The sequence below is a fragment of the Sorex araneus genome, chromosome 2 (assembly GCF_027595985.1).
Source record: "Sorex araneus isolate mSorAra2 chromosome 2, mSorAra2.pri, whole genome shotgun sequence".
In the NCBI taxonomy this organism is placed as follows: Eukaryota; Metazoa; Chordata; class Mammalia; order Eulipotyphla; family Soricidae; genus Sorex; species Sorex araneus.
This window is the reverse complement of record NC_073303.1, coordinates 324,082,251-324,093,922: the sequence shown is the minus strand read 5'-3', so window position 1 is coordinate 324,093,922 and position 11,672 is coordinate 324,082,251. Positions and strand designations below refer to the sequence as shown.

Genomic DNA, 11,672 nt, shown 5'->3' with positions numbered 1-11,672 from the left:
AGGGCGGGTGCTAGGAAGAGCTTGGGGCGGGGCCAGAGTCGTGGGTGTGGCCTTAGGCTGCCGGGGCGTGACCTGGGACGTGGCCAGAGCCGGGGGCGTGACCTAGTCCATCAGGGGCGTGGCTTGTTCTGGGGCGTGGTCTGAGCCTACCTGGGCGTGGCCTGGGATTGGGGTGTTGCCTTGGCCTGGGGCGTGGCCTGGGTCACCGGGAAAGTGGCCTGGGCCGGCCGAAGCGTGACCTGAGCCGGGGCGTGGCCTGGGCGAGGGCGTAGCCTGAGCCGGCCGGGAGCGTAGCCTGAGCCGGGGCGTGGCCTGGGCCGGGGCGTGGCCTGGGCCGACTGGGGGCGCGTGCTGACGAGCGGCGGGTGTGCGCGGCGCCTGCAGGCGCGGCTGGGTGGCTGCTGGGACGCGAGCGCGGGGAAGTCCGGCCGAGAGGCAGCAGGTGGGCCTGTTTGCTGCGGGCCGCGGCCTGTTGTGCGCGCGGCGGCCGCGGGGAGCCCAAGGAAGCCCAGGCCGCGCGGCAGGGCTGGGCCGGGCCTATGGAGGCCGCGGCCGTCGTGGGCGCCGGCGTCGCCCGGGCCCCGCCCACGGAGACAGAGTGGGGGCGGGGCGGGCGGGGGTCGGGGCGGGGGCCGGGCCGGGCCTGGCCGGACTGGGCGGAACTTAGGGGGGCCGGGCGGAGGTCCGGGGGTCCAGGCGGGGTCGCGGAGCCGCGGGGCCCAGGGGGCCGGGCGGGCTGGGGGCTCGCAGGCTGCCGCTGTTGTCCGGGGACGCCGGGGCTGGGGGCTGCGGGGGCTCTCGGGGCCGCGGGGACCGGCGCTGGGAAGGGCCGTTTCCCGGCGCTTGGTGGGCGCCCGCGGTGCCCGCGTCCCGGGCGCGGTCGGGGCTGGTCCGTGGCGCGGGGCCCGGGCCTCGTGCACGCCGCGGGGTCTCACTCCCCATCGTTGCCGCTTCGCTGTTGTCTTTAGCAAGACGTAAACGTTTATAGTGATGACTATCAAGGCGCCATAGCCCACCTTTCATTTCCTATTTCAGTTGGTTTTCTTTTAATTGATTTTCTTTGGAGGGAGGGGATGTGTTAACCCCAAGAGGTTGTGTCTTTTCATAATGACCAGGTTGTTGAACTGCTGTGATCTTGAGCAGGTCTTTTGCAGCTTTTTCTTTTGGAACCTTAATCTGTTTGAATAATTTGTGGTACCAATGAAATTAAAGTAGTATTTTTCCCATTTTTATAAATTATTCAGAGTTCTTAGTGCAGTTACTGTACAGTTACTTGCTCAGTGATTAGGAAATGACAGTCCTTTCTTTGAGCTGCTTTTTCTGGTTATTATGTTACAAAGCAAGATGAAATAGCCCTAAGTAACTCACTAGAATCCATGCAGTTTTTAATTGTTCGGGACAGCACCCAAGTGCTGGGGGCGGCCAGGTCTGCTCTCCCCATGGGTTCAGGCAGTCTGGGCTCTCACCCAGGGCACAGCTGAGCCACATTGTGTCCACTAGAATAACATGCAGTTTGCTTTGTTTGCTTTTAGCCCACACAGGTTGCTCAGGGCCTACACCTGGCTCTTTGCTGAGGTGGTTGATCTTAGCAGTGCTTGGGGTTACATTGTGGGGCTAGGAATTGAACCTGACCTCCTGCATGCAAAACATGAACTCAGCCCTTCAGCTCTCACCCAGCCCGAGAATGATGTGCATTCTAATGCTAACAATTAAAATGCCGTTAATTTTTTTTTCTTTTTGGATCACACCCGATGATGCACAAGGGTTACTCCTGGAATTTTTGCACTCAGGAATTACTCCTGGCAGTGCTCGGGGACCATATGGGATGCTGGGAATCGAACCCTGGCCGGGTGTGTGCAAGGCAAACTCCCTACCCCCTGTACTATCACTCCAGCCCCCATCAAGTATTTTTAAGCTATAATGGAGCACCCATAGTGGCTTTTTTTTTCTATGGGCCTTAGTTTAGTAGTAGTGGATGCAGGAGTAGAGTTGAATAAGTAGCATAGCAGTATTGCAGTCTGGCTACTGATATACTCTTGAAGGTTGCCGGTATATTCATCGACCAGAATATCTGTATTTGTAAACTACATACATATGTTCACTAATTTTCTTGTGTTTTGGGGTGTTTGAGGCATTTTAATACCCTAGATCTTTGAAGATGACAAAGATACAATCATATAAAATTATAGTTTGGGTTTTTTGTTGTGAATTCTTAATCTTTCATTGAGAATGATCCTAATTTTTTTAAATTTAATTGGGGATGGCACACCCATTGGTGTTCAGGGCGTATTCCTGATTCCCTAATAAGAAGTGATTCCTTACGACACATGGGGACCATGTGGTGCTGGGCATCAAATGGGCATGCTTCAATCCTTGTGCCAACTCCGCCTCGAGAAGGAACACTTGTTTTTAACACACACAAAAAAAAACTTGGCTTATTTTGTTTCTCACTTGTGTATTAATTTTTACTCTACCATTTGCCTTTAAAGTTTTTCTTTCTTTTTTTTTTCTGTTTATTTAGCTTCCTGGGAATTACTTATTTGAAGAAACATGAAGTCATCTTGTGTTATTATGCTTACTCTAGCCATCCTGGTGTTCCTGACATGGGTCCCTGTGTCACTGAGTTGTAACAAAGCACTCTGTGCTAGTGATGTGAGCAAGTGTCTCATTCAGGTATGTTTGAGTACTTTTTAAACTAGTATTAAAGTATAACTGTAGAATGGATGCAGAGCACTACATATAGGTACCATATGCATTGACGTCTAGTTGTAAGGCCTCAATTTTAGATTGGGGACAGGGATATTAAGTCTTGTGACTGCCTGGTCTGAATTGTTGCCTTAATTTTTTTTTTCTTTTTGGGTCACATCCAGCAATGCACAGGGGCTACTCTTGGCTTTGCACTCAGGAATTACTCCTGGTGGTGCTCAGGGGACTGTATGGGATGCTAGAAATCGAACCCCAATTGGCCGCAAGCAAGGCAAATTGCATACTACCCCTGTACTATCGCTCCAGCCCTGTTGCCTAAATTTTTTTAAAATGTAGTCTCTTGTTACAAAGTTGTTCATGAGTGAGTTTCAGTCAGTGTTCTAACACTAGTCCCTTCACAAGTGCACATTTCCTCTCCACCAGTGTCCCCAGTTTTCTTCCATCCCATCCCTGTTCTCTTGATAAAGCAGTCAGTTCAGAATTCAGTGCTGAAAATAATATTCTGCTTTCTAATCAGATTTACAGTTACACAAAGTGATGAGGACTCTCTTCAGACGCGTTCAAGGGTCTGCTTATATAACTCACTTTCCATGACAGAGTTATATATTTACTGCTATATTTACAAAATGTAAGACAAATGGCATCCTTAATATAATGTATTAGTTACTTATTCCATGCATTAACAGTGTCTGCAAAGGTAGCAACTTAATGCAGTTAGTATTTGCAGTGGCATTGTTTATACCATTCCTTAAGCTCCAGGTATACAGTGTTATAATTGGACATCTGTATATATTACATGATTCCCCTCAAAAGTCTAGTTTCCGTGACCATGCAGTTGATCCCATTTACTTAGCTGTTTTGCCCTCTCCACATCTTTTCTCTGTGATAACTGTCAAACCCGTGTGTCTAAGAGTTTTGTTTGATCACATTTACTTAGCTGTTTTGCCCTCTCCACACCTTTTCTCTGTGATAACTGTCAAACCCGTGTGTCTAAGAGTTTTGTTTGATCCCATTTACTTAGCTGTTTTACCCTCTCCACACCTTTTCTCTGTGATAACTGTCAAACCCATGTGTCTAAGAGTTTTGTTTTGAGAGTTGGGAACTTGGGAATACATGAACTCAGGGGTTCTGGCTCAGGGTCTCTCACAAGCCTGATGGAAGCTATTGGCTGTAGTCAGACATTCCTCTTCAAGATTCTTGACAGCTACCACTCTTTCACTTGTAAAGGAAAGGCCACAGTCATGTGGCTCATATTTCTGCAAAGTAATATCACTATCACTATCATCCTGTTGATCATCGATTTGCCAAACAGTCCTAGTAACATCTTCATTTGTCCTGGCCCTGAGATTTTAGCAGCCTCTCTTTACTCGTTCTTCCCAATGGTGCCGCATTAGAGGCTCTTTTAGGGTCAGGAGGATGAGACCCATCATTGTTACTGTATTTGGCATATGAATATGCCACAGGGAGCTTGCCAGGCTCTCCTGTGCGGGCTGGAAGCTCTTGGTAACTTGCCAGGCTCTCTAAGAGGGAGAATAGGCTATAAGATGTTGCGCGGCCCCTTTGCACTTCCAGGAGCTTGGTTTTATAGTCTCTGGATGTTGGGCTGGAGCGATAGCACAGTGGGTAGGGTGTTTGCCTTGTATGCCGCCAACCCGGGTTTGATTCCCAGCATCCCATATGGTCCCCCAAGCAACGCCAGGAATAATTTCCAAGTGCAGAGCCAGGAGTAACCCCTGAGCATCGCTGGGGGTGACCACCCCCCCAAAAAAAAATCTCTCATGACAATCAATAGTAAATAAACTGTCTAGCATCAGCCCCTGGCAGGCACGCTTGAATGGTGGTGGGAAGGTGTAATGGTGGTGGGATTGGTGTTGAAATATTGAATGTTATCGATTAATGTGAACAAACTTATGAAAATAAAATTGAAAAAAATTTAAAAATTATCAGCTCAGGTTCAAAGGTAGACACCACCCTACCAGATGCACATCAGAACCTACCAACTCTCCCAGTAACACACAGCACCTCTGCCCCAGTAACTTAGCCCTGAGCATATGCCACTTTTCTGTGACTATTTAATGAAGCTGCTTTGGGGCAAAGTAATATGAGGTTAATTAATTCAGTCTCACTTTATGTAGAGGGTAAGTGGCTGTGAACTAATGTCTGTTTTACTCAAAGCCTATAAGCCTTCCCACTAAACATACTGGTAATTATTCTCCATAAAAGTTGTGTTAATTAGTGGTGAACGTCGTGTTACATAGCGGTTCTCTCTTTCCATCCTCTTAAACCATCAGCAGTTATGCCTTTTGTGTGTGTGTTTATTAGCCTCCTTTTTGGTGATTAGCGGTTGGTAAGAAACTCATTGACCACACAAACTAGAATGCTGTCGAGCTCTGAGTCAACTACCTCTTGGCTATAACCCTGACATGACAACAGTTATGTGTCTTGGAAGTGATATGATTTTGATCAGAATCAGTTTGCTTAGTTGTGACATTTGATCAGTGAAATATCAGGAAATCTGGCCCTGTGAGAGAGAATTTGCCACCATCTCCAACTGTTTGTTTTCCTATAATTTGCATTTTTGCCTGAAATATTTGACTAGGGAAATTTGTTGGTTGGTTGCTTTTGGACTTTTGTTTTACTGTAGATTTTTTCAAGCTTAAGTAAGAGAAAAGAGCAGATAATTATTAATGTCTGGGCATCCTTTCATTAACACTCCCTTACAATGGTCCAACCCAGCTGTTTGAATTTCAAGGAAATCTCTGATACTATTTGCAAAATTCTGATCTGTATCTCATAAAGATAAGAAATCTAAAATATAGCTTATTCGTGATTTTACAAAATAGCAATTATTTGTCATTGTACGGTTTATATACGAGGGTTTGTTGTGGCCTGTCTGGTTAGGCCTGTGATCTCAAATCTTGAAGTCCAGCCTTGTGCCGTGGGGGGCGGGATGGGGGGAATCTGCTTCATCCCAAGCCGTTTCAGTTTAGCTTTGTCTTTCCTCACTAGAAATGAATCACTGTCACTGTCATCCCGTTGCTCATCGATTTGCTCGAGCGGGCACCAATAACGTCTCCATTGTGAGACTAGTTGTTACTGTTTTTGGCATATCGAATACGCCATGGGGAGCTTGCCAGGCTCTGCTCTGTGGGCGGGATACTCTCGGTAGCTTGCTGAGCTCTCTGAGAGGGACAGAGGAATCGAACCCAGGTCGGCTGCGTGCTGTGCCCACTAGAAATGAGTATCATAGCAATTTTAAGTTCATTTAAGTCTCAGTTTTTTTCCAAGGGTGTCTTGCAAGCAGTGTTCGGTACACCAGTGTTCGGTAGTCCTCCTGTGTCTCTGCAAGCAGGCCCAGTGGTTCAGGCAGAGGCCTAAGAATGCTGTGCTGCACAGGCTCAGCCACGCCAGGGACTACTTGGGCCATCCTGCGATGCTTAGATGCCTCAGGGACCACACCTACATGCTCTTTGTCTTAGATCTTTTTGTGGTGGTAGTGGTTCTGGTGCCAGAGATAGCAGCAGGGCCTCACGCGTGCAAGGTATTAGCTTTAGTAATAAATCTTTATCTTTAACTTGAAACTCCAGTATATTTTCAGGCCATGCCACTCTGTAAATGCAGCAAACCCCCATTTGAATTATTTTAATATTACACAAATAAAGGGAATGTTGTAGACCCAGTCGTCCATTTTCCAGGCTTCATTGAGGGCCAATCAATCCCTTACCCTCATGTGTTGAGATTCTCCAGGACAGTTTCTTTTTAGTTTCTTTTGTGAAGGGAGGGCTCGGTGTACGGGGAGATTTGCACTAGTACTTAGGGACTGCTCCCAGCAGTATGTGCATAGCGGGGGATCCAAAGGGGACTGGCTGTATACAAGGCAAGTTCCTTAATTGCTGTACCGTCTCTCTAGTCCTTCTTCTGGAGTTGCATTGGTATCCCTTCATCTTTCATTGTTTATTCTAGGTAGTTCCGTTTTCCCAAGAACTTTTACATGTTCTTTTCCAAGTTCATGTCCATGGACCGTGTCTGATGCAGTCTGATAATTGGGTATCTCTGAGGATACCTATTGGATGTTTTATTGGTGAAGGAGGTATGGGTATTCCCCTGACTCAGCCCTTAGGTTTCCTGTTTCCCAAGGTTGTTGTTTTCTTTTATGTGGAGAACTATCCTTAAATGGATAGCATTTCTTCATTTTTGGTTATAGTTCTGAGTGAAGAATGAGGCCATGAACGCCTTGAGTGAGACCTGTGTGTCTCCTGCAGGGAGGGGGACACGACAGCTGGAGGGTGTCCTTGAAGACATCACCCGCTGTGTGCTGGAATGTGTGTTCTGAGAGGCTCATCACTTCCCCAAAACGTCTTTGGCTGTTTGCTAGTTTATTTGTTTTTTTTTTTTTTAATGAATTGTTAATATTTTCAGGATTAATATCTTAAGTACTTTATTTTTTTTCTTTTTGGGTCACACCCGGCGATGCACAGGGATTACTCCTGGCTCTGCACTCAGGAATCACTCCTGGCGATGCACAGGAGACCATATGGGATGCTGCTGGGAATTGAACCCGGGTCGGCCGCGTGCAAGGCAAATGCCCTACCCGCTGTGCTATCACTCCAGCCCCTGCTAGTTTATTTGTTTTGACTGGTCGCTGGACTCGCTGTGAGTGAGTGGTCCATAGACTAATGGTGCTTTTCCTTTTGCTCTAATAGAGGGAGCAAGAGGTGCAAAGAATAGGGGAGGTACTAGCTGGTCTGATAGAAATTTCAACTTTAATGCCCATTTATTTAGTCCTGATCTCTTCATTTGAAGAACACATTGACTGAGCCAGAAGTGTGGCCAAGTGGTAGAGCACCTACCTTGCATTTATGAGTCGCCAGATTCACCCCCAACACTGCAAAATTAAATGACTAGATAGATCAAACAATTGGCTGGGCTGGGGAGTGACAGAGAACATGCCCAGCACACAAGAGGCCCGGTGCTTGATTCCAGCTGCAGCATTCCCCGTTGCCCCCTGGGTGTGACTTGGGTTAAAAACAAAAAAGGACAGATTGGCTGTTGGTGTTTTACATGTCATGAATTATTCACTGTGTCATTTAAGGACTTCAAAGGATCCTCAAAATTACATTAAGGATTGTTTATGTGCAGTTTTCTGGGGGGTGTTTAGGTTCATCGCTTTTAGGGGGTGTTCAAAGTGCTTGATGGCCCGGAGAATATTAATTGTTGTTGGGGCAGACTAGGGATATAGGTCAGCAGTAGAACACTTGCGTGTGTGAGGGCCTGGGTCCAATCCCTAGCACCACCAAACTCAGTAAGAGTTACCAGCGTTTCTCTTTTCGTTGTTTATACTGTTGTCATTAAAATTCTGCTTTCAGAAGGTTGGAGATCACAGTGGGTAGGGCACTTGCCTTGCATGCGGCCCACCTAGGTTTAATTGCCAGCACCCCCATAGAGTCCCCAAGCATTGCCAGGAGTAGTACCTGAGCATCACCAGGTGTGACCCAAAAACTTAAAAAAAAAAAATCTGCTTTCATGATGGTAGAGATAGCATAGGGGTTAAGGTGCCGGTTTGTATCACTGTCACTGTCACCGTCATCCCGTTGTTCATCAGTTTGCTTGAGCAGGCTCCAGTAATGTCTCTCATTGTGAGACTTATTGTTACTGTTTTTGGCATATCGAATACGCCATGGGTAGCTTGCCAGGTTCTGCCATGCGGGAGAGATACTCTCGGTAGCTTGCCAGGCTCTCTGAGAGGGGCGGAGGAATCGAACATGGATCAGCCGCGTGAAAGGTGAATGCCCTGGTGCTATCGCTCCAGCCCACCAATTTTGTGTAAATAAGAATAATCGTAACATAACTTAATATTTTCACTTTTAGAAAGTTAACTGAATTTGAATGGTAATCACAATTGTTATATCTGATAGTTTTCTATAATTCTCCAAAGATTCTTTAAAAATCCATAAGCTTCAAAAGCTAATAATAGATATCTTGTTTTTATTTTACTTTTTGTTTTTGGGGGAGGTCACACCCAGCAGGGTTCTGGGCTGATCTTGGCAATGCACAGAGGCCCATGCAGTGCCAGGGGTTGAACCGGGATGCATATATGCAAAGCAGGGGCCCAGCCTTCTTAGCCACCTCTCCAGCCCATTATCTTTAAAAGCAACCAAAAACTACATATAGAGCCATTTATATCATTGTCTTGGGGGCTGGGGGAGCAGAGTAGGTCATTCCCAGCAGTGCTCTGGGTCTGCTCCTGGCCCTCCTGCTGACGCCTTACCCCCTGCACAGTCTCATGATTTGCAGTTTTAAAAAGTTCCTCAGAGGCATGTTTATTTCTTGCTTGTATTCCTTTTGACTTTTTTAAGAAAAATATGTTTCTCTAAGATCTGTCTGGTCTCTGGAAATCAGTATTTCACCCTTTTTCATGAGCTTCATCACATTTATCCAAAGCCAGATCCATGTCCTCCAGTTCTGAGACTGAGAGATTTCAAGAGGCCTCGGGATTGGCCTCAGTTGCCTTTCCCTCCAGAAGGAGCAGTGGGAGCTGCTGCACATCTGGCCCAGCGTGCGGCTTAGAAGCAGGTCTGCAGGGACAGAGGGCTGGCCTCCAGGCCAAAAGGGAGGGAGGGGACTGTTTGATTCCTTGCTCCGGCTTTTGCTAGGCTCACCGTCTTGCACATGGCGTTGTTGCCCTGTAGGGAGAACACAGCACCCCGTCCTGCCCCCAGCTTCCTCGGGGAGCTTTGACTGAAGTTCACAAGGAAAGAAACTGCTTCCCTCTTGGAGGGAATTTAGATCATTTTGTTGTTATTCTGGTTTGGTTTGAACATCTGTCCTATTGAAGTGATGTATTATGAGGATAAATTAGAACATTTGTTTATGTTGAGCCCCCTCTGCACTCATGAAATAACTAAGTATGAAAGTTTTGCCTGGAAGTTCATAGTTCTGTAAATATTTTTACCCGCATGGTTGCAAGGCAGCACTCGATGGCATGCTCTTCCAGGTTGCTATGCATAAGGGTGGTCCCTGTGTAAATATTGATTCTGTGCTTCTGACAGGAAAGAAACCTAACTTTAAACATCAAGAAAGTCAAGTTGCCATATTGGTCAACTCCCTTACATATTTAATAAATGGTTTGGCTGTTCTATTTCTGAGAAAAATATTGTTAATAAAGGATTTTGCTTTTAAGAAGATCTTCACTAGGGTTTTATTCAGCTTCTATTAGAAGATCTTTTAAATTTTGAAACAGAATTAGGCTTTATAGGATGATATATAAACATGTTTTGTGAATATATTCTATTTTAGGAAAACACATTATTATAACACTTGTCTGGGTATCTGATTATTTCGCGGTTTTACATGATAAATCAGCAACTTATTTTTCTAAAAATGTATTTAGCTGTTAAATCTTAGATTTTCCTTTTTTCTTTTTTTTTTTTTTTTTTGCTTTTTTGGTCACACCCGACGTTACACAGGGGTTACTCCTGGCTCTGCACTCAGGAATTACCCTTGGTGGTGCTCAGGGGACCATATGGGATGCTGGGATTCGAACCCAGGTTGACGGTGTGCAAGACTAATGCCCTACCCACTGTGCTATCACTCCAGCCCCCAAATCTTAGATTTTCTTAAATTGCCATTTCAAAAGTGATTTTTCTTGGGGACCAGGGATGTAGCTTAGTGATTGAGCATTCAGTGGTTGAGTGTATTAGGCCATGGGTTCAGTCCCAAGAACAGCAAAAAACAACAGGAAAGTTTCTTATTAATCTAGTTTTTAAAGTGTTTTTTTTTTTCCTCTTGGAGTTTTGTTTTACTTAGAAGTGTATTTTTTGTCTTACTTGAAAATATAAATAGTTCAGATAATTCAGAGCTTTGTCAGTTGTGGGCATTATTTTCTCTTTTTCCTTAATCAGTATTAATTTCTAGATTAGTCTTAATTTATAACTATAATAGTGTTTTCTCGTGTCTTGTACAAACATTGCCTGTTTACTTTTAGTGGGTTCCCCCCCCCTTCATTCCTGTTACTAAGAGTAGTGACTCTTAACTCTTGTCCTGTTTTGATTTAGTTAACCTCATGAAAATCTTTGAGGTGAATCACCAAAAGTAATGCGTTAGGTCTGATGTAATTTAAGGGAAGATTAAGTCATTGCTACCCTTTAAATGTTTAGTGCAGTTAAAAGAGCTGCTAAAATTTATGAGTGGAGACTAAACTTTTTCACAGGCAGTTTCACCTGTTGGATCATATAAAACCAGAGAAGAGGATTTCATTGGACTACTTGGACATTTTCAACAATACATAAAATTGGGAGAATAGTAAAATAAATCCCTTTTGACCCACAACTTGATTGTGTACAGTGAACCATTTTTGATATGTCCAATCTGTCCCTGTATCCCTGCCCCACTTCAGCCCTGCTATGTTATTTTATCTTGTTTCATTTATTTTCTTTCACTGGACCTAGGACTGAAGTCAGGGTTCAATCCCCAGCATCCTATACAGTCCCCTAAGCACATCCAGGAGTGATTCCTGATTGCAGAGTCAGGAGTTAGCCCTGAGCATCGCCGGGGTACCCCTCCTACGCCCCTCAAAAAAAAGAAAAGTTTAATTTAGGATTAGAGAGATAACACAGAAAATAAGGCACTAGCCTTCCATGAAACTCTGTTGGTTGCGAGCCTAGTTCAAATCCCTGATACCACATATGGTGCCCTGAGCATCGCCAGAAGTCAGTCCTGAGCACAGAGCCAGGAATAGCCCCTAAACAGCACAGGTTGTAGCTCAAAAAAAATAAAACACGGTTTAATATTTAAGCACTAAAGTGTGGGGCCAGGGCTTAGTACAGAGATGAGAGCCAGCTTCTATACAGTACGGCCTCCCAGACTTTGCCAAAGGCAAGTCTCTGGCAGATCCTGGTGGCACTGAACTGGGGTTCCTGATGGGCCACAGGTCACTGGAAGTGGTCCCTAGGTCCCCTGAGCATGGG

The 11,672-nt window shown here is 45.5% G+C and overlaps 1 protein-coding gene across 2 annotated transcripts in view; it reads left to right on the top strand.

Moving 5' to 3' along the window:
• The first annotated feature begins 221 nt into the window (after positions 1-221).
• TWSG1 (twisted gastrulation BMP signaling modulator 1) overlaps positions 222-11,672 on the top strand; it is a 41,782-nt gene continuing 30,331 nt past the window's right edge. Inside the window, exons 1-2 of one of the 2 annotated variants that reach the window (XM_055128641.1) lie at positions 222-442; positions 2,522-2,673. In XM_055128641.1, coding sequence (XP_054984616.1) covers positions 2,551-2,673 — 123 coding nt within the window. In that variant the 5' untranslated portion in view covers positions 222-442; positions 2,522-2,550. The remainder of the gene's footprint in view (positions 443-2,521; positions 2,674-11,672) is intronic. The other variant, XM_055128640.1, reaches the window with a different exon arrangement.